This window comes from Hoplias malabaricus, chromosome X1, assembly GCF_029633855.1.
Source record: "Hoplias malabaricus isolate fHopMal1 chromosome X1, fHopMal1.hap1, whole genome shotgun sequence".
Classification (NCBI taxonomy): Eukaryota; Metazoa; Chordata; class Actinopteri; order Characiformes; family Erythrinidae; genus Hoplias; species Hoplias malabaricus.
Window position 1 is genome coordinate 19,196,740 of NC_089818.1, and position 23,768 is coordinate 19,220,507.

The 23,768-nt window shown below is 39.6% G+C and overlaps 1 protein-coding gene across 1 annotated transcript; it reads right to left on the bottom strand.

Annotated features, from left to right (window-relative positions):
* Positions 1–398: 398 nt before the first annotated feature.
* On the bottom strand, positions 399–20,019 carry LOC136675689 (serine/threonine-protein kinase STK11-like). The gene is made up of 10 exons (XM_066652394.1): positions 19,354–20,019; positions 12,207–12,290; positions 10,660–10,749; positions 10,329–10,461; positions 9,843–9,979; positions 8,561–8,688; positions 6,491–6,548; positions 4,832–5,028; positions 4,292–4,542; positions 399–1,161 (listed from the first exon to the last, which is right to left on the bottom strand). The coding sequence occupies exons 1-9, from the start codon at positions 19,635–19,637 to the stop codon at positions 4,340–4,342; spliced, it is 1,314 nt and encodes a 437-aa protein (XP_066508491.1). The 5' UTR covers positions 19,638–20,019; the 3' UTR covers positions 399–1,161; positions 4,292–4,339.
* Positions 20,020–23,768: the final 3,749 nt, after the last annotated feature.

Below are 23,768 nucleotides of genomic sequence, written 5' to 3' on the forward strand. Positions count from 1 at the left end.
GTGTGATAATATCCCAGTAAACAAGGAACGTCCCTAGACGTTCAAAATCCATCTTAATAAGTTGGTTAAGTGGTGACCAATCGATAACATCAGCGGACGTCCAAAACGCGTTTTATACAAGTAACAAGTAATTTATTTCGGGACCAATTAATAACGTCAATGGACGTCCAAAATACGTCTAATAGTCGTCTTTTCAATGTCTGTGTTTGGACGTCTCTTCAATTTTCATTTTCAACCTTAAGAGAACCTTGATTAGATGGCAGTCATTACGTTATTTCAACGTTGAATCAACGGCTGATTGTTTACTGGGATACCATTGGCCAGTGGAAAACTGACCGGCATCAAAGCAGCAACAAACACACAGGACTACCACACTTTGGTTCAGTTGGGATGTTTTATATAAATAATAATAAAAAAAATATATATTTGTTGGAGGGGGGCAAAAAAAAGCTAATGAAAAAAGCAAAACAAAATAAACAAAAACCATAACCAAGACATACTGCATTGAGCAGGTGTCAGTAACTTTTGCCTTGCACTGATCAGATCAGAGACTCCTTTTCCCCCCAAATTTCTTCACAGCATGCAGATTTTTTTCATGTGGGTATTATTTTCATTAGCATTCTCACCATAGCTTCTATAATAATGACTGATATCTTTTATCATTTTTGTCATTCTTTTACATAAGTGAAAGTGCATCTTAACCTGCAACTAATTACTAAAATTAAAAGATCATCTAATGAACTAAACAGGTCAGATTTGATGGGCACCAGCTGCCCAGCGCGATGAGAGGGGGTACAAAACCAGGCCACGTTTTTTTTGGGGGGGGTTGAGATTTGTGGCAGAACCCATGGATGTAGAAACAGAGTGAGGAGAACTACAGTGAGAAAGAACTAAAAGATAGGGCAGAGAGAGAGAGAGAGAGAATGAGAATGAATTTATTAATTTAAGGAAAAAGACAGGAGTTTCCTCCTTACAGCATTCCCAACTTAGTCCGTCCTTTCCAGGGAAAGTAAGTGCACAAAAAAAGCAAAGAAAGAAAGAAAAAACTCCACACTTCCTGGCAACGTTTCCGTTAGGGTTCAAAGTCCATTGCAAAGTGTGTCAGGAACTGTGGTATTCATGGCTGGGAATCCAAAAGAGAGGACGGGAAAAATAACAAACCTGTAACAGAGCACAGAGAAATCATTACCAGCACTTTATGGTAATAGCTTTAAGATGAACTGTCCATTCATAATTATGATAATCATTATCACCCAAGCATGACCACAGAGAAAGACTCAATGTTACATCGTAAAACTCGTATTAAATATAACACTACGGTATTTGAACCTTATCTCCACCTGCTGCATCTGTAATTTACATTGAATGAACACACTGTAAAAAATTTTGTAAATTTTACAGTAAAATACTGACAGCAGAGTTCCCAGTCATTTACTGTATTTTTACAGGAACACTACTGTATTTCAAATTTACAGCATATTACTGTAATTGAATAATACAATAATTTACTGTAAATACTGCGATTTACAGTAAAATACTGACAGCAGAGTTCCCAGTCATTTACTGTATTTTTACAGGAACACTACTGTATTTCAAATTTACAGCATATTACTGTAATTGAGTAATACAATAATTTACTGTAAATACTGCGATTTACAGTAAATTACTGTAGCAGACTCGCTGTAAATTTACAGCAATTTTTTATAGTGCCATCTATTTACATATACTTTTTATTTGGGGAAGAAACATTAACTGTTGTTCTATTCCAATGTCATTTAACATCTGGACATCTATAATCGTAGGTTTTCTTTTCCTCAGTTTGGTAGGGGAGGGGGAAAAAAAATGTTACACTACAGTGACTGGGCTGAAAAATGCTGCATTATGCCATATGGTGATAATCATGGCTGTAAACAGTGATACAAGGGGTTTGATAACATCAACATACAGGCACCCCACTCTATGGGTTGTTGTGCGACTGCAAACAGAAAAACGCATCAAAATGACTCCCTGCAGTAACCATCAGGATGCTACAGACAGCAGAGAGAGATTGGGTCAGTATACACTGGAAAACTCCTTTATTAGCGTGTGCTGGTTGGCGTATGCTGTCTGTGCACCATGTTCAAATAAACAGTCGTCATTATTTATGACTATTCCTTGGGATAATGCGCTCAAAGCAACATTCAAACCTTTGCTTGTTTTCTCCCCCTCTTTTTAAAGTCGCCTAATTTCTTGGTCACCACCTGCAAAACTGCTCAGATCAAACCCAACTGGCCCGATCCGGTATGGTGCAAAAATATGAAAGCGATTTCTGGATCCTATATTTAGCCTGGCCATTGGTGATGCAGGACTCAGTGATGAAACCCTGCCTTTCTCCCGCCCCTTATTTCTCTCTCACTCCCACCACCACCTTTTATCACTATGTGAAGGGTCTGAGTCATCACCAGCTAAACACGTAACCGCGTTAATACTCTGCCTCTCTGCAGTGTGAGAGGAATCAGAATGGAGCCCACGCAGTCTCCCCAACACCCCCGCCTACGGGAGAAACCCTGGGGGAAACGACAGGAGGGAGAAGGGGCATGCAGAGGGGATGACAGAGAGAGAGAGGGAGAAAATGGGAGGGGGAAAAAGAGAAAAGGAGGGAGAGTGTTGTATGGTGAGGGAGTGAGTCATCACGACTTGGTGCTGCTGTAGCTCATCAGTGTGAGAGAGGCTATAGTCCAGTGTAGCACCCTGCTTTTCATTTATTGTGACTCTCTCTCACTCACTTTAGCTCACCCCTTTTGCAATCGTGTCTTATATAAAAACACATTTCGCAGCTGCACTTCGCCTGGTTCATTAATGCCCTAATTTTACACACTGCAGTCAGTCATTTTCATTGTTTTCCTTTAGTCGGAAAACTACAATACCCAACTTGTAGACCATGTTTAGCATGATCCAGGACTACAGCTCTGTCCAAATTGTCTGACAGGAGTGAAGGGAACCTATGGTATCTTCTAATTATTCAATATTTTCAACAGTTTTGGCTGGAAAACGTATCATTTTAGGCTTAAAACTTGAGTGAATTCCTAGTACTTAGCAATTACATCCCATTTAGAACATCCATTTCCCAACTCTGTACACGCATGCCTTTTTTGTCTTGTCTGCACACACACACACACACCCCCACACACACCTGCAGAAGGCTTCATATTTGCATCTTAACCACAGAGGGCTGCTTTCATGGGATACACATTGAGTGTACAAGTGTGATCAACTCATCAGGCAGGAAATGTTACAGCAGGACACTCACCACCACCTCCACAACACCAGTGCTGACGAGTCACCATCACTACATACATTCACCCTCAAACTGCTCTCAAAGTCATTTGCCCAGACAGCCAAAAATGACTCAATAGCCTGGACAGCCTCCACCTTCTCAATTAATTCAAACTAAATATTCAAAGTTTGTGTCACAATGCTTCTGAAAAGCTCACACTTTGGTGTGGATGTTCACATGTTTTTAATCAGCCATGCTGGCTCTCACCGGGCCCCCACTGATTTCTGGAACCAACCGGGACGTTTTCGGTGTTGTGAGGAACTCGCAGAGGAAAGCAGTTCCAGACAGCGAGTTGTGGAGAAAATACAAACCAGCGGAGCGATTCAGGCTCTGCAGCCAGGGTACCAGCTGTGAGAGCCATTCAGAATTCAGACAAAAGAAGTCGGCTACCACTTTTGCACATTGAGGTTCGTGTCTCAGGCTTGATAGCGATTCTACGATTAACCCAGTGCTACTGCCAAGTCTTATTTCACCAAATTATAGAGTGCCCTGCAGTAGGCACGAGTAAAGAGGCTTTGAGTAGTCAAGGAAGTTAAAAACGGGTAGATTGGAATATTAAACATGCAAAATGGCCTTCTGACTAACGTGAAACTGTCCCGTATTTAAAAGCCAAAGAGATGTCTATTTTACATGCCATCAGAGGCAGCGTGGAGCCGGTGTTTAACATTTTGTCAAAGGTTTAAATGCGTTGAAGGCTACTGTAGCTTTTTAAAGGCTACATGCTGAATTGATTTTTAAATACCTTAGAAATCAGAACATCAAACGAGCCGTTTCCTACACTACAGCCCCTCCCATTCCCCCATGTGTGTATGAGCAGAATTGACAAGGATTGAAATTCATTTGTTTATAACAGTTTATTTGTTTAGGCATTTTAGGATGTAAACAATCAAAACTTAAAAATACTAGTGTTGTATCTTCAGAGAAATATACACCACGTGAATGAGGCTTAACAAGCTCCTTCCCCTTTGAGCTCACCTGTACAGAGTAAGAGGCAGGTGTGGAGGTGAAGGGGAAGGGGCAGGGTCATTGTTGTTTGCAGGTGGAGAGTTTGCGGATCTTGCTGGCGGTGGACAGTCCCTTCCGTGATGGATTGGAGGAGGAGCTGGAGCGCCTCTCTGATTTGGGCTTCAGAGCCCCGGTCTCTGTCCCATTCACACAAACCGGCTTCGCCACTGCACAGCTCCGCTCCGGGGCGGGCTCTTCCTCCTCCTCCTGTCCAACATGGCCTGTGGAAGGTCATGCAAATACAATTTAGGCCTTGAGCATTCCCAATATATGAATCTTGTGCTTTTAATTTGTAGTCCTACAGTTGTACAATTGTTCCACTAAAAGGAGGATAACGTCCTGGACTGGGCTTAATTCTTGTAAGGGAAGCCACCGCATTAGATGTGAACAGAGAGTGAGACTTGTATGTTGGCTCAAACATTATGGCAGACGTTTTCTCAACATTTTTAAAGCTGCACGTTTACACCTCTAGGTTCTGTGCTAGTTAATGTACACACACAGCTTCTCTACCTGGCACTGTGAAGTCCTGAGTATAGATGATGTCATCCTCTCCATCAAACAGCTCATCCTCCTCCACGTCCTCACCGTAACCATGGAGATCCTCCAGGTAGGGCACCACGGTCATGCTCCTCCAGACGTCGCGGGTCTCTGCGCTGGGTGGGATGGGCACAGGTGGTTCAGAGGGAGAGTGTTTCTTCCTTACCCAACTAAATCACGTAAAATAAGAGGGGAAAAAAAGATAAGTTCTCGAAACAGATATGCAAGGCAGAATTAACGTTTGTTTTTCAAGCAATTATCCTACTCCAGCCCTTGTTGACCTGTCTTAAACCTACTAGAGTCGGAAACAGAAAAGGTTTGGGTCCTGTTTGGTTGTTGAGGAGTGGGTGAAGAACCTCGGATGAGGTACTTTTAGTTAGAGGGAAATGATAATAATGGGACCATCCAGACTGGACTATTTGGCAAAGAGCTAATACTCATAAATCCAAAGTACTGCGTTGGAGGAGAAGAACACAATAGAAATATATCGTTATTTTTCTGTTTTTAGAAGATGGATTATTTAGAACATACACATATTAGCTTGTTTACAGAACAGTCGTGTTACGTCTAAATTACATGTTGTATTTCTTTCTTTGCTTGGCCCTGTTCTCCTTTTCCTTTACTTTTCCCCTCTTTAAGGTCCTTTGACCCGTAAACATTCACTCTTTCCTCCGCCACTAACAGTTGACAGTAAAAATTACAATAAAGGTGTGCATGTGTATGTTTGACTCAATGAGCACTGACAAACTGCAAAAAGAGCTAAATTAGTGCTTAAAAATATTTAGAAGTGCAGCATAAAAAATAATCATATTTTCAGGGTTTAGATTATGTTTAGATCCATGTGTGAAGATTCAGGCATGATTATGAACAGTGCTAAGTTTAGAGCTAATAGCTAATGCTAATTGGCATACATTAGCTTCATAGCTCCAGTGCAAAATTAATGTCCTGGTTGATCTGTAATACTGCCTGGGAATCTGTCACCTGACTCATTATTAACCATAAGTGCAGCTTTACAGCCACATAAGACCTCATTTTGGGGAATGTGACAGGTTCTCGCTCGCTTGCTCTCTGAACTGACATGCTTATTCTGAACTCCTCTTTACCAGCCTCTCTGTTCTCCCACTTCTCCCTTCTTTCTCTCACTCTGTTTAATCTCCTCTCCTCCTACCTAGCTTCCTTTGCTCCATTCCTCTCCCACATTTTACATCTTGCTTTCCTATGCCTCCCCACCTCAGTATAATCTTGAGCTGTTTTCCCTCCTTTTTTCTCTTTTCCACATTATGATATGCTCCCACTCCTTCCTTCTATCCTTGCCACACTATTTCCTAACCCATTCTTTCCCCCTCTATTTTTTCCACCCATCATTCCAGCGCACAATATGAATGGCATCACTACACAGCTGCTCCGCTCACACAATTAAATTTGTTACTGTATTTCCCGTCCTAGCTTTATGAGCCACTACAATCCCTTCTTCTTAAAAGGAGATCCCCTTGAAGTGTGTTTAAGTGCTGGTAGTATTCATCGCCAAGTGGTGTTACAGTACGTTTCTTATATTTATGCTTTGAAATTTGAGAAAATAAGAGAAGGAGATGTCTCTTTACACTTGTACTTCTCTGAAATGTGCAGACTTACTTGTGTTGCCTAATTTGCTGTATTGAGAATCTCTTCACAGGATCATATTCTAGCATTCCTGGGGGGGGGGAAACAAAAAAAACGAATATGAGAGAAGATCCTATAATAAATCTACTAGAAGAACATATGCTTTCAGAAAGCAATCAGAGCTGCAGGTGCATGGACTTGGATGAATTATCAGAGTGAAGGAGCCTTTGGCTACTTTCCGCAGTGAGTGGATAAGTGCGGGATGGGCTGGGGTGATATTGAACGAGCAAAAGAGAGAGTGAACAAGAAATCCTGGGGAGGTTTTAAGTCAGGGGATGAAAGAGAGGAACAATAGATAAAAGAGAGCAAGAAAGAAATGAATGGAGAAAGAATAGAACAAGAAATAAAGAAAGAAATGAAAAATAAATGAAACAAAAAATTGTGGAGAGAATATAAAAGAAACAGAGAAAGAAAGAGAAAAAGTAAGGTATAACATGGTAAAGATGGCAAAATATTTGAAATATATAAAGAGAGAAAAAAAGGCTGATAAATGTCAGCAAGTGAAGCTTTCATTGAAGAGGATAGTAGTTTTAGTTTAAATATTCCTTTAAGCTGAAACTGAATGGTTTCCAAAATAAGTTTCACTACATATATGAACATTCACATTATATCTACATAGATCTCAGAACTCATCTTTAGGTTTCAGCTACTTAGAGTTAAATCTCCACCAAGAGGCTTTCTGGAAACCTACAGAGGCAGAGAATACTCAAACAGTAACGTGATGGCACAGCACCATCTGCTGCACAAACCAAGAAAACTGCAGCCAGTTTCATCTACACATGGACTAGGCTGGGCTTTATCCAACTCATTAAATGGGAAACTTAAAAAACAGCAGTCAGAGTTTTAGAGGAGTTTAGTTCTGTTTTACTATTCCACATGTACTTTGATTAAATATCAAAATATGGAACAGAATACAGAACATTCAACTTGCAAACCCCATTTCCAAAAATGTTGGGACATGGCGCAAAATGGAAATACAAAGTTGTGTAACTCATTTAAACCCTATATTTAATTGAAATAGTACAAAGAAATAAGAACATTTATTATATTTTTGCAAAGTATTTGCCCATTTTTACTTTGATGCCAACAACACATTCTAAAAAAAGCTAGGCCAAGGACATGTTTACCACTGTTTTGCATCACCTCTCCTTTTAAAATGTTTGGGAACCAAGGAGACCAATAGCTGTAGTTTTAAAAGTGAAAAGTTTTTCCACTCTCAATTATTCTAGGATTTCAGCTGCTTAAAAATGTAGGGGTTTCATTAGTGTTTTTTTTCTTCCGCATAATGCCTCTACTGTTTTTCAGTGGGTGGCGAGTGATGGGTCTGGTCTAGTTTAGCACCCAGACTCTTTACTATGGAGCCATACTGTCATAATCCATGCAGAATATGGATTGACCTTGCCTTACTGATGTAAGCCAGGGCTTCAAAGTAAAAGACTTTGTCTGGATGGCAACATGTTGCTCCAAATATCACTTTCACAGATGTGCATGTCACCGATGGCATGTGCACAGCGATGTTTTTCCACTTCACATTTATCTTAAATGAGCTCAGGCCCAGAGACGCCTACAGTATTTCTAGATTCTCTTTATATATGGTTTCATTTTTGTGTTTTTTGAAATTTAACTAGCATTTGTGGATGCAGCCATATTGCTGCTGATTTCTACTGAGAAATGACAAATTATGTTAAAGCTTTTCATAAAACAACTATATTCACATCAATAACTACTCACCAAATTTAAATGTCATACTCAAATAGCCCCTCTAACATACAAATGTGGTTACATTTAATAATTGCTTGCTGGACTTTTTTTATTTAAAAAAAAAAAAAAAAAAAGGCTTTCTTTAAGACAGTATTAATATAAAACCTTTGGACTGTCCATAAAGCACTGTTAACCTCTCTCCCTCATAACCCATATGAACATTAATTTTTTCTATATAGACTAACTCATGTCTAGCTGAGGTATAACACACCTTCTAAAACAATATATCACAATTGACAGGGAACTACATTGTTTGGAGCTGATGTCAACAGTCTGCATTACCTTTCAAAAGGTCTGTCAGCAGCGGGCCACACTCTTCTGGAATAGAGTAATCTCCCTTGCCAATGTTTTCAAATAGCTTATAGATGTTATCCCCCTCAAATGGGTACAGGCTCGTCGTTATATTGTATCTGTGAGGAAGAAAAGAATGATGATGTAGTGCTACGGATCAGTCAAGATGGTTGTGTCATTGTTATGGTTATGTAACAAATTTCTGCCATTTCCATTAATGTTCTGCAACAACTGCAAGTGTATACATTTTTTTTTTTTTTTTTAAATATTGTAATCGTTGGGTTCGTTTTAAAATAAATAAATATTCCAGCATAGGTTTTGCAACGTTTCTGGTGACATCAACAATTTCCTGCTTACGTTGCCTGCATTGTCAATGTTTTCAAATCGTCAAAGACATTTTCACAATCAATCTTTTGCATGAAAACTAAGAAATGTATTTGTATAACAATATGTTGTAGTATTACATCAACATAACCATTCTTATACATTTTGAGACTACACAGTTTAGCTGGGACACTGCAAATATACTTAGTTCTTTTCTAAAAAAAATAAATAAATAAAAAATAAAATTAAAAATCATCTTCAGGTGGTGTAGATGTTCTATAAATAGAGACAGCGTAGTCAGGGTTTGAAACACTAGTATTTAGACAGTTGGGTGTGCTGTGTCTTGTTTGGTTTTCAGTAGTGGATATATTCGTCAAAAGTCATCTGCAGGTCACTGCCTTTGTTCTCTGATTTTATCTGTTCTCGGATAAGCATGAATACAAATTTGCAGAAAGCACATAACAATGAAGGCTTGTTTTAGGTTTAAATAACACCCCACATTCTTAACATTAGACAATTTAAAGTCTATGTATAGTAACATTTAGTGTGCTTGACTGAGTCAAATAAAACCCTGTATACTGAGGTATTTCAGAGTGCTCCAGGTTTGTCAACAGGTCTCACTTTAATTGAATACTTCAGGTTATAAATAAAATCTAGTATTCAACGATTAAATAGTCATTGCCCATTTTACAGCAGCACTGAAAATGTCTCATGTTTTACAACTAAAACTATACATTCCGTAATTGTAAATAAAAACTCTTGCAGTTAAGTTCACATTTTTGAATACTCAAAAGGCTCTGCACTGTTTGTTAAATCAATCTTTTTTTCATGATTATAATAATTGTTATAAAACTTTGTTGAAATAATTAGCAGCACAACATACAGTGGCTAAGAAAAATATAGCTGCAGAGGTAGGTTCACTGCCCACCATTCCTTTTCTTCTACTCACAGTGTGACACCAGCAGACCAGATGTCCACTTTAAACCCTGAAAAAGTGTCCAGGCCATTGGCGATCTCTGGCGGCTGGAATGCTGGTGAGCCCTGACTTGTGCGGCATGTGTCGTCCTCTGCAAACGGGTGAAGAGCCTAGGGCAGAGGGCAGAAAATGATCAACAAACCTCAATCTGACTTCAGCAGGGTAGACAAGTGTCCCACTTTGTGACATAAATGCAAAATGCTTATGGTGGGGGAATGACTCATATGAGTGGGAGAATAAAGATTCTTCTTCTGGAGGACTTCTGGCAGCATGGACACCAATTAGCAGCAAATTAGCACTGTGTGGATTACACATCTTAGCTCAAATGTTAGACATTAAGCTACTTTGTCCCCAATGATGATCATTTAGTTCCCCATTCGAAAGGTCAACCAAGCAGTGGGTACCCTTTCAGGATGATCTATGATCAGTATCCATCCACCGCAATATCATTAATCTCACCTCTGCTACGCCCAAGTCTGAGATCTTTAGAGCCCCATCTGTGGTCAGCAGCAAATTCCCTGGTTTAATGTCTTTGTGAACGATTCCCTGGCTGTGCAAATATTCAAGGCCATCCAAGAGCTGGCAAAAGTACCTGAGACACAACAAGAACAGCTACATAAATATTTTCAATAATGAACCAAGTTAGTGATTTGTTTCATGATGTTTTACAAATTGCATGAATAATAACAGAAGACAATGATAAACAAAAACACAAACAAATTCTACATATCTCTGTTAATTTAAAAAACTGTACTTAAGCTATGTTCAGCTGTATTGAGAGGCATCTTACCCGTGAGCTTGAAATACTGGAAACCTTTTCTCGGGAACACTGTCCAACATCTCTTGCATGCCACAAACGCAGTACTCCATTACCATATACGTGTCGTGTAGTCAAAGAAGAATTGGAGCCATTGTGGTGTGTAACAAAATTTAAACAGAGAAAACAAGCAAAAACCTTGGAGTGAATCTACAGCACTGCATAACTGAATAGCTGTAGCTTATGATTTGAGGTGAGCGCGAATATCCAGAGAACTGTGAACAAGGGAACTGTGAGTATTGCCAAAAAGAATGGAAAAAACTCAACACACACAGGAGCATGGTTTTTAATAAACCAAGAGACAATACAAACGTTTCTGATGTAAAGTTCTGTAGCAGGGTCTGGTTATAAATGATATAGGATTTCCCCAGCAAGACACTGTTATCAGCATAATTTAATGCAGCTGTTGTCTGTATAAAAATTAACCTTTGGTAAATACTTGCTGAGCAAAAGTGCAAGCAGACCTTTCTGAGAACAAATAAAAAAAAAATACTAAAACAGAAAAACAAGGCATGGGCCTTTATAATTAGAGGCTAGTCCTTTTAATGAAGCGTTAACAGAATAGGTTTTAATCATTTATTGTTATCCTATAATTCTAATTATGACTTGCCTGAGGCAGCTCTTAGTGGTTCATTGCACAGAACATGTTCCAATCTTCACTACATATCCCACTGTCAGAACTGACTGCATAATAAAAAAAAACTATCATAACAGAGACCTGAAAGAGATAGGTCAGTCAATTTATGTAAACCATTCTACAGCTTAATCCTTTCTTTGACCATGCCATGCAATCTGTAGCCTGATATTAGCAGCAGTGTCTAAATACAATATCCTCTTACATGGTCCTCCCTATTATTAAAACACCCACAAGAAAAGTATTGTTCTGTATTTTATAAGCTCTCTCAGCCTATTTTGTACTAAAATATAGGGCATTGCTATATTAAAGTAACTTCAATAACCACTCACCCTGACTTAACTTATTAATTAACTGGTTAATTCTGAATTTCACAGATCTCATTAAGCCTCATTAAGAGTCTCTGCAGTTTTTGCCTGTCAGGTACCTAATGCAGACAGTGTTTATTTAAGAGGAAATGCATTTTCAGCGTATATTATGCTTACCACTTTGCTCACCAGTCATTCTGATGTAAGAGCTGTTTCTAGATAGTAACAGCTCACTGACATGCTACCTTCAGGCGAGGGCATTTTAAAGTAAGTTTGAGGTAAAGTAAGTGTATATAAATAACAGAATCTCAAACTCCTGTGTGACTACATACTTCAGGAAGCAGAGAGAGAGAGAGAAAAAGAGAGAGAGAAAAAGAGAAAGAGAGAAAAAGAGAAAAAGAGAGAGAGAGAAAAAGAGAGAGAAAGAGAGAAAAAGAGAGAGAGGAAGAGAGAAAAAGAGAAAAAGAGAGAGAGAAAGAGAAAAAGAGAGAGAGAGAAAAAGAGAAAAGCAATGAGATCACATTTGCGTCAGAAGGTGAGGGGAAGAGAGACTTAGCAGGAAACACAATAAAGGATATATTTTCTGCTTCTCTTCATTGTACAACACATCCACCAACTGGATCACATTTTTATGCTGTAGTCTTCGTAGCAGCTGAATCTCCCTAAGGAAAGAACACATTAAAACAAACATTAAATTAAATTCCTGCCTAAAACTAAGACATAGGAATCATGGCTTTGTTCTTCACACAGAGACTGGTCCTGACTGAACAATTGGCCCAGTTATGTTTCTGTCTATCACTACCATTCACTGTGATTTAACGCAGTGCTAAAATCAGTCTATACCAAGAACAGCAGCCAAGGGTGTTGTTAAAATATCATTGATATTCATTAATTCAAGATTTTTTTTTTTGTTTAATTAGTTCAAACGGTACAAATCAAAGCTCATATTAAGCCGATATCTGATGCAATTAAAACCATTTAAGAAATATCCCAGGGGGTCTGAGAAAACCTCTTTAGATGATGAATGACTGTGTGGGGACATAAATGAGAGAGGAGACATGTTTGTGTGTGTGTGTGTGTGTGTGTGTACACGCAAATTGAGTGAAAAGGCCACATTTAGAGCGCCGCTGCAAGAACGTCAAGTCTCATTTAGATGCAACCATGTTTAAACTGTACTCTGTTCAAACTAAGCCCCTTAGGTTTTGCCCGCTGACACGATGCTTTCTGTTTTGTTTAGCGACAGTAGAGCTTAGTGTCTTAAAGAGATATTTCAGCTGGCCAAACCACATACACAGTCTTAATTCCTGTAAGTTCTACAAACTTCTGTTGCCAGTTTGAGCAGGCTGGCAAATCCTGAACGTTCTCTGCAGCATTCACAGGCAATCATGCAGCAAATCCATTCATAATGCCCTGTCTTAAAGTAGACCATGTGGAAATACCACATGTCCACTAATGTATTCTTCTTTAAAGTAATCACAGCGCCAGTATACGTTTATGTAACAGCACATGGGGCAGTGTAATCATACTGTGGAACATCCCACATGTCAACCAAGGTATCACAACAGCCCTAGTCTATACATTTATGTAACTGCACCCATTCAGCAGAGTAATCATACTGTGATGTTGCAATCTGCCCAGTGTCTTTATACAAAGATATTGAGGATGTTAACGATAACCTTGGTTTCAAGTGCCTTCTTCAGTCATTGCATGCAGAAGCCCTGAATGATCAAGAGAACTGAATATATTTTAATTCTCATTAGTGATTTGCTGGTATTGTTCTTAGGTTCATGTGGTATAATTTCCTAATTTACACGAATGCACAGTAGAACACCTTGAGGAGAGAAAACAATCCTTAAATGGCTAATACAGTGCAACAGTAAGCACCAAACCTCTGCTTTGCTTTTAGAGCTTTTACATCTATTTTACTAAATCACATCCTCATAAGAGTCGCAAAACCAGCACTAATCCACCAGCTTTACCCGAGTCTTCACAGACTTGAAAAAACAAGGCCTTTTGTTTTGAAACCAAAATGTTCAGTTTGGTCTGGTTGACAGTTTTAATCTGAGAAAGATATATTTGAACATAAAATAATTGAAATGTCAGTTTAATAAGAAACTGAGTAGTCTAAGAAAGACAAATCAGCAAAAAGAGACAGAACAATAAAAACAAAGCATTTCATTCATTCATTCATTCATCTGTAACAGTTTATCCAGTTCAGGCTTTAAGTCCAACGTGTGTTTTTGGACTGTGGGAGGACACCAGAGCACCCAGAGGAAACCCACACAGACACAGGAAGAACACACCACACTCCTCAAAGACAGTCACCCGGAGCGGGAATCGAACCCAAAACCTCCAGGCCCCTGGAGCTGTGTGACTGCGACACTACCTGCTGCGCCACCGTGACGCCCCAAAGCATTTCAGATAATTACAAAATTAACATGAATTAAATGAAAGCTTTAAGGAGATTTTAATTCCTGTATTATACAGCGTGAGTCAAAGGTCACAGAACACCCTTTTATCCAAATACCCCAGCAAGTAATGTGTGAGTGAGCATATTTTTAGGCTGTCTGGAACTTGGCCGCCATCTTGGATGTAGAGCAAGCCGTCCCACCCCCCACAATGGGAAAGTGGTCATGTAGCATAATCAAAAATTAAATAAATAAAATGGTGCTCTGTGACTTGTCACACACCCTGTACATATTTTAAGTAAATATACTTGGCTGGAGTATCACTCAGATCTAAAATTTAGCCCAATTCTAAATGTTATGATTTTTACATCAACATGATCAAGAGACAAGCAGAGGAATGTAAACTATCATTCAAAGCACCAAACAACCCTGCTGACTGACAGCGAGTTATGTTTCCTCCTTATGAAATAATCCATTAAAGTGAAGGACAATCTGAGAATGTTTGTGTTTGAATCACAGTAATCATACTGTGTCTGAAAAGCAGTTTGTCATTAGATCCGTTTTGTTTTTGTTTGTTAATAATGCCTTAAAACCCTACAGCTGAAATCACAAAAAGGCAGAAAGGCAACAGGTAGAAATTAATTAATTCAATAATGGCAGACTGACAATAAGATCCGAGATTAGTATACAAGGGTTCTACAGTGGCACAGAAAATGTGTAATAAATACTCAGAAGGTGTACATCAAATATCAGAGCAGCAAAATTTCATACGACTGTTGAAAATGGCATGTCCAAATCATGAGTGAAAAGCAGCCTATCCTCTTACCACATAAACAACGTAACTCACATATACAGCTACGGCTTCTTTGTGCTTCAACAGTGTAATAATAAATTCAGGTTCGCAAAAGAGTGGCAAATCAGAAGGTGTTGGCAGGCAGAATAATAAATGAACCTTTACTCGTACAGCAATGAGAAGACACAAGAAAGACCTGCAAAACTGACAAATACTCAGTAGAAAGAAAACAGCAGGTTGTATATAATATAGATCCTAATGTTCTGTTAAATATTCAAGTATGTAATAGATTTTTCAAAAAATAACGAGACAAAGAACTCAAGCAGATGTATTCACAGTTCTCAATGTAGATTCCATTTCCACAATCCAAAAATAGTCACAAGGGGAAAGGGGAGGTGTTGATTTGTGTCTATTAGTGAGCCCTGTCTCTTCGTGTAACTGATAATAAAGTGGAAAGAGAAAAAGGCAGGAAACAGTGACAGGTAGCAATCTATTAGGTGTGTGAATAAGTTTAAAAGCTTGTGTGTGTATTAAGGTTGGGCGGTATAACGATAATACCGTGGTATTTAAAAATGTGGGCGGAATTTATGACGTGTGTGAGGTGTGTCAGATTTGTTGTGTCTTTAAAAGTCGGTTAAAGTGTTGATGTGCATTTAAGAGAGCCACAGGGAGGGGGCGCTGTTGGAGCTCAATGACTGCTGATGTCACAGTCTGAAAACGTGTGGAGAAAAGAACAAAGCACAATAGCACACCGCAGCACAGAGTTTGGGTTAAAAGAGAGAGGAAGAAAACTGTAAACAGACAAAACTCTCAGAAAATCCTTCACTCAACTTTGTGCTCTTAGGTACATGTCTTTATCTTCAAAATGTGTGTTTTGAGCCTCAGTTCAATGAAAAATCTGCTGTGGTGTGCTAAACCACAAGTGCCTGTTAGCACCAGCTGTGCTTCTTAACAGTGTACACTGCCTTATTTTACTATTTTTTTTTTTTAACTTTTCTGTTGCTTCAGCACCAGTTGCTGAAATTTGCTCTCTCAGAAAAAGCTTTTTAATCGTCAAACCCTGTGGTAGCTACATTCACTTGACTTTGTGCTCACAGATATAAGGCTAAGCGCAGCCTGACAGAGCACCCGCTCCTCACGGTAATACCGTACACCGCGATAATATTTTGACGGTATGAAAAATGTGGATATCACCCTTCCCTTGTGCGTATAGTAAAATAGTAATTCAAAATGACACACCACTCTGCTGTCATTTTTTGGTAACTGTTGCACAGTATTATAATAAACTACAATTTTTATAATAATAATTTAAAGCTACGTTAACAATCACCACCATCAAAATCTATCAATTGAAACCGTCTAAACCATGTACTTTTTGATACAGTATTTTCCCCCAAGCACAGAACAAACTGATGCGTATGCTTTTGTACTGCTTTTTCGTTGATGGCACTCTGGACAAATACATTCTTCTCACTTGCCATTTTCAAAAAAAAAAACTTCCTGAGAAGTTCAGGTAAGAAATATAATCTCCCTCCCTTGCCCTAGTCTACTGACCTCAATCATTCTGGTCAAGGCTAGAAGCTCTGCTCCCCCTTGGCATTCCTCAGACATGACTATGGGAACAGGAGCAATCCACTTCCTCTCCAAAATGTGTATACGCATGTTTGTACGTGTGAGAGTGTTTGTGTGTGCCAGTCAGGGCATGCAGTCTCTAAAAGAGGAATTCTAATTGCTGCTGTGAATGAGGAGACTACTATGGTATCTCATCAGAGCCCATATAAGGCCAAGGGAAGGGCACATGCTTCTTTCCACTTCTTCCCGCTCATTCTGCCTTTGACTCTGAACCAGATGATACTGGTTCATATCACTAGATCACAGTTTGGAATAATAGAATACCTACGGTACCCAAGTTAGTGAGTACAGCACAACTTGATAGGAGAACGATACTACTCATTTCTGTAATGATAGCTAACAGACATCTGCCCTGGCTAGCATCACACTGAGTGATGAGAAGAGGGAGGGCCATCTTACTCACCCAATGGGAGTGTGCTCTATTGGACTAACTCCCTCATATTTATCTGAGGCATCACACTTGATTGAACTCTGAATCTCCCTATGACCGAGTGAAGCTTAGACAAATACACCTCTCCAGATAGAGATTCATTGATTGCTTTTACATATTTTGGTAATATTCCTTCAAAACAATATTTTGTATCCAGCAAAAAATACTGCAGTCAAATGTCAGATACCTGGTAACCTGCATCTTACATTTTGTTCAGAGGTTTTACTGTGGATGAAAGCATAAAAAGACTGCTGAAGCTGTAAAAAAACAAACAAACAGCATATACTGGATGTGAATGGCCACATTGTGCAGCACTCTACACTTACACAAGTATCTGATATTTATCAGAGAAGTCATTGTTAATTAGGCTTGGTTATTACAAAAAATTTTAACAGAGCAATTTTAGAAATCCTCTGGAATATTGGTGTTCATTCATTATCTGTAACCCTTATCCAGTTCAGGGTCGCCGTGGGTCCAGAGCCTACCTGGAATCATTGAGCGCACGGTGGGAATACATCCTGGAGGGGGCGCCAGTCCTTCACAGGGGGAACACACACATTCACACCTATAGACACTTTTGAGTCGCCAATCCACCTACCAGCGTGTGTTTTTGGACTGTGGGAGGAAACCAGAGCACCCGGAGGAAACCCACGCAGACACAGAGAGAACACACCACACTCCTCACAGACAGTCACCCGGAGGAAACCCACGCGGACACAGGGAGAACACACCACACCCCTCACAGACAGTCACCCGGAGGAAACCCACACAGACACAGGGAGAGCACACCACACTCCTCACAGACAGTCACCCGGAGGAAACCCACGTGGACACGGGGAGAACATCTAATGTGTATTTGAGTATATCAAACAAATACACATAAAAAAGGTTAAAGCTATGCTGTAAGTGTCAGTTGATTATCTTAACAGTGCATTGCTCTCTGACACTATGTACCAACCAATTAGGTATAGGAAACAGTAAATAAATAAATAAATAAATAAATAAATAAAAACAAAAACCCAAAGCCTGGATCAGCTCATCCACGGCTTAGACCACCTACCAAAAACAAAACAGTGCACACTATCTCTCAACAGTCCTTGAGCAACTCTCCTTGTCTGAGAGACGATACAGATAAACAGGGAACACACACAAATATGAGCAAAAGAGGATTTCGAATGTAGGTCCAAAGCCTCAGTGCTATATAAAGATTCACCCTGAGGCTCCACACTGCAGCGTTTTAATTAAGCTGCATGATGTGATTAAATAAAATAATCAAATAGCTCTTCACAAAAAGAGAAGGGACTAAAAAGACATCACAAACCTCAGGAAATAAATCATGAGCAGGCCTAAAAAAAGAATTCTCTGGCTTTTGAAGAAAAAGCCTTTGAATTAAATGGAAGCGTCACAATATACGGCTTGTGAATAATCCCAAATAAATAATTAAATACAAGACTAGATTACTTGGCAAAGGGAAGTGACCAATCACGTCGACTGTCTGATGATTTAAGGTGTTTATAAGTTCCAACAAATGTGTTACACTATTTTACACGTAGCAATGTTATATTATTTTTAAACCAATAATTAGCTCTATAATAATGGATTTTGTCATCAAAATGTCAGCATATTAAACTGTGGCAGTGTAAGAGATTAAAAAGACATGGGAAAAGAACTCTTTCAGTGGCAGACATGGTCTAAGCAGTTTTATATTTGCTTGTCTGTCCCTCTAATCACCATTGCAGGTTACTGCACTGCAATAATAAACTGCTCAAATAAAGGCATTTTCCCAGCCAGTGGACAACCGTGTACTTCCTGCCCTCCAACGCTAATCACTTTTCTGAATACTTCAGCAATTAGAAAAACAAATCTACTTATTGCTCATTCAGATTTTGGATTATAACTGAATCACACATTCAGTGCATATGCTGTATAATATGTGGTCAATCCCTATCAGCTTCTATAAGTCTAAACACAAAGTTGAGAGATTATATTCACAGAGACATGCCAGACACAAAGCTGGCTAAAGACTATTATGAAATAACAGCTCAGGTCTGGTCCAGTAACTTGCTTTGGGGAAAATAACGTGTGAATTGTGTCACCTTCCTACTTCACATTTTCTCCTGTAACAGACAGCATAATTGTCCTGTTGTGATAGAAGTGCTGAAATGTGATTTTTTTTTTTTAGAAACAGTGCAGCCACCAAGTAGCAGACTGCAGTAACTTGAAAAACATAAGGGAAGAGGGATTGAAAGATTGACAGAATGATGTCAAAACTAATGAGTGTGTGTGTGTGAGAGAGAGAGAGAGAGATAAAAAGGATAGAGGGAGAGACAGAAAAAGTTAGAGAGGAAGAGAAAGAAAGAACTGATTGACAAAATGGAAGTAAAAAAGTTAATCAAATAAAGAAAAAGCCAGGAAAGAATGATATCAAGCAAGCTCAAAAATGTGCTCAGTGCTGTACTCACTTTTTCACATTGGCCTCTCCATTTGGGATCCTCCTGAGCTTCTTCTTCTTGAGGATCTTCACGGCTCTCCGGCACAAAGTCTCTGAGTCCAGCATCTCCTTCACCTTGCCATAGGAGCCCTCGCCCAGCAGGTCTCCCATCAGGTACTTTCCGATCAGCTTGGCGCGCTTGCGCCGCGGCTGGTAAATGACCTCAGTTGAGTCAATGCGATGGATGAAAGTGTCCATGCCCATAAGCTCATTCTCAGTTAGGTAGTCCAGATGCTGAAGCTCACCGACGCTCATCTTCTCTCCTGACCCCCGCCCTTTTACCCCCCCCCCTCTCACTCAGTACACGCTGGTGCAAGTTGACCACTGCTGGCCACCAGTTTCTACCGTAGAGTGAGGTTTGTCCCTGGGAGGTCACTTCTTACTGGGGGTAGGGGGGAGATGAAGTACCCAATAGATGAGCATCAGAGATGATTCATGCCCGAGCAAGGGCAGAAACAGCACTGCTTTCAAACAGGCTCAGATGCAGAGAGACTGTAAACATGAGTGGCAGTAGTACTAGGGGGTGGGGGGAGGCAGGGCACAGCAGAGTTTCCACTGGGAGAGCAGCCAGGGAGGTCCAGTGCAAAAAAATAGGAGAATAAATTAAAAAAAATTGTAAGGGGAGAGAGGGGGGGAAAAAAAATAAAAAAAAAAAAAAACAAACAAAAAAAAAATAAACAAAACTCCTGTTTTTTGTGCTCAAAAGACTTAGTCCAATCTCAGTCAGGCTGCTATTAGCCTACATTTGGTATGACAGGACCCTTATTCATCTCTGACAACATATTCACCACAAACAAATCAGTTTCAGAGCGGAGGATCCGGCCTTGGGCCTGCAGCCTGTTCCCTCTGCACAATGTGATCTCTAGAGCATTGAGCAAATCAAACTTAGACACATCTTCACAGTCTGAGAGCAAAACTGTAAGTGTAGGTCCAGCACAAGGAGGGCAAGCGCATCTTTGGTAAGTTTTGTTGTAGATTCTTCAAGATGATCACGTATTTCTAATCACCATAGGAAACCACAACCAGTGTTCAAACCCAAGGTACCTGCAACAGGGAAAACAATAATTACAAGTGTAAAAAAACAGTTGAAAAAAGGTGTGCAACATAAGCTAACATTTCTAAGCATACAGCATTACGGGTCTACTGTGGTTTTGCGTCGTAAACGTCGTAACGTGAACTTCGTGTTTCGTGTGCGTGGCGGAAGAACACACCGTTACGCGGCTCGGGACCGAGGAGGATAGGTGTTAGGATAGGATAAGTGCTCACAGTATGTTATTTACGTACAGTACGTACGTATGTTCCGACTTACACCGAAAATCGGTTTACGATGCGACGTAGGAACGGATCAACGTCGTAAGTCGAGGACCCCTCTGTGTGTGTGTATATATTATATATATATATATATATATATATATATATATATATATATATATATATATAGAATTGCATTCATCAGAGGCAAACAAACACTGTTGTGCTCAATTCTGATGTTTTGTTTTTTATTTGCCTGAATGTGACTGATACTCAAAAAAACAACTTTTTTTCCCCCTAGAGCTGTGTGAACTGTGTAAATACTAATCATCATTTTTGGGCATTTGACTAAATGAGAGACTCTACTTTGTGAAGAAGTACCCTTCTGAAGTAAATGAAAAGTAAATACAACAGTCAACAGAAGGGTGTCTGCTCGTTGTAAACACATTTACACTGTCTGTATTTTCACAACAGATATTAGAACAGAAACAGTCATTTCTGCAGCTTTGCTTCTATGGACTGGGAAGTAGCCAGTACATTTAAAAACAATGCTCATATACTACATTAAATTCTGACTTTTAAATGTAAACTACTTGATTTGGTGTTTGAACAAGCTGTGTTAGCATTGAGCCAACCTGCATGTCGCATTTTCAGTTATTTCATTATTGCATCAAAATGATGACTTCAATGATGTCAAAATACTTCCATGGAATATCAAATGAATGACTTAGCATCTCAACACTTGAACTATGTGGAAGAAATGTCTGCAATATATTAAAATATTTAATTAGCATCTCGAAATACATGTTTACATAAACTATAGTATAAAGGGCAATCACTTAAAAGTCCCCCTGCAGTCATTTTTTAAACCTTTAAATATCAAAATTACAAACAAACCAGACAAAAAGTTCCCCAAAGCCTTAGAAACTGCTTAGATGTAACAGTACACCTTCGCCTTCATTTAGCAACGCATCCACCACTAACTTACAGCTCGAAAGCTCTGCAGAAACACAGGATTGGTTCCTTGGGTTTATGATGTAATAAACCCTGGCTGTCTGAATTTTCTCGCTTAAGACAGAGCAGAAATGCTATGATACCTCTTCAAGTGTATAAGCAAAACATTGACATCCCAAATATATAAGTTCACTGCGTCAAAACAACGACTTACACTCTCAGAATATTAACTTGCTACGTCGAAGTAACGACGTATTTCCACAAACTTTATCCTGGATATTTTCTCGTTATTGGATATCTCTACATTTGGCATAACAAGTCGGAATTTCCAATTAACAGCTCAACTAATTAAACAAAAGAAGAACTTATTTCGAGCTAGGATATTAGAACTTTTAAAAAATCCATATTTCAAAAAATGCAAAGTGAAATCGATACAATGTTGGGGAAGGTGAAGGTTATGGAGCTAATCCCAAAGCATTACGTTTAAACTCCGAGGGAGAAGCGGCGGCTAACCGCTATAACGCCGAGTACTTGTCCGTCGCTATGCGGCCAAACACGACAAAGACTTACAAAACTGGCACAGCTGTAAAATAAATCGCATGTATTACCCAAACAACTCGTTTGTTTTTTTCACAGCGCAAAAAGAGTGAACATAACGGTTTGTAATAGAAAGTAAAGTCCCAGGCCAGCCGGAATGTGCGGTGTGTAATGTCAATGCTAACCGGCCTCAGTGTCAGTGAATAGAGCCCAGCTAAGCTAACCGCTAGTCAACAGTCTCTCAACACAAACCTAACACTCAGGTCTTACCTCAGCACAAAGACACTAACAAGTCCGGACCCCAAATAACTCATACACACACAGCTCCAACCCGGCTCCTTTAGTACTGTCACCGCAGTCAGCTCTGAATCTATCCGCTCCAGGTTTTATTGATGCAGCTGCTTCAAGGCTGTCGCCATCTTGTTTACCTCCCCCTCCTACCCTCTCTCTCCCTCTCTCTCTCTCTCTCTCTCTCTCTCTCTCTCTCACTCACTCACTCACTCAACACTACCTTACATCTTTCCTTTTTCTTCTCTGTCCTTTCCTTTATCACTGTCTCCGGTTCTCCTTTTCCGTCACTTTTTTATGTCTCTTTATATTCCCCTTACTTTTTTCTGTCCTTTCCTGTATCTGTCTCCCCTTCACTCAAAATGTTCATATTTTCCTACTCTCTCTCTCTCTCTCTCTCTCTCTCTCTCTCTCTCTCTGCCTCTATGTCTGTCTAGTAATTTTTTCCCCACGTTTTGGTCTTTTTTTGTATCTCGTCTTCTTGGTTCACTTTTCGTTCGGGGCCCCTCACTCTCATTGTGCTAACATTGCTTTTACATTTTACCTGCATACTCTGGATATTGTTTATTTAAGTTTCAAATCCAGCCTTCCTTATATACATACCAGCTGTTTTCTGCAAAGCAGCAAGCAGAATAGAAAAGTGTGATTTGATGAGGTAGCTGGTGAGTTCTGGGTGGTTTAAACACTTTCTTTGCAAACTTCTGCAATGGCCTTTTACATTGAGTTTATGAGAACATGAATTAGTACAAGGTCTCTAAGAAAAAATAGAGCCCCCTCTGTGCTTTAAAGTGCAGCCTTGGTGTTGTCTGGATGGTATCTCCATTGGCCTCCAACTAAAGAACCTTCTGTCAGTTTAATATTTTGATAGATATATTTATTTATATATATTTGTTATTTATTTAAGGAACGTGCTCAAAGTGTACTGGTGTACAGTGCAATGCAAATACTCTTGGGGACACCTAATGTATTATTTTATGGCATTTTTCAGCCCACAGGTTTTCTAAGTTTGAACAAATGAAAGGACATTTTCAAATTTGCCAGGCACGAGAAACCTGGGGTAATTGAATTATTTGGACAAGAGGAGTAGAGCTTCTACTGACACATCAAGTCAGAATTGCAAAGTCATCATAAACCTGCCATTTCAGTGCCAGGCCTAAGCAGCTGTGCTGGCTCTGCCAGCACCAGGCTCACTGCTGCACTTTCGCTGGCTCCTTTTGCTTAGCTAGCCAATCTGTGTTATTTTTAACAAGCGTAAACCCTGGGGAATGGCAAGCTGAAGCTCCAATTACAGGCTTGTCATCATAGAGTGTAGCCTTAAGGGAGATGGCCTGTACTGTGGCCTTCACTGGGAAGGTT

Coding starts and splice junctions, on each gene's coding strand:
- LOC136675689 (XM_066652394.1), bottom strand. CDS start 19,637: ATGAGCGTCGGTGAGCTTCAGCATCTGGACTACCTAACTGAGAATGAG. Junction 10,462..10,659: donor CCAGTATTTCAAGCTCACGG/GTAAGATGCCTC, acceptor GTTGTGTCTCAG/GTACTTTTGCCAGCTCTTGG. Junction 6,549..8,560: donor GCTGACAGACCTTTTGAAAG/GTAATGCAGACT, acceptor CCCCCCCCCCAG/GAATGCTAGAATATGATCCT.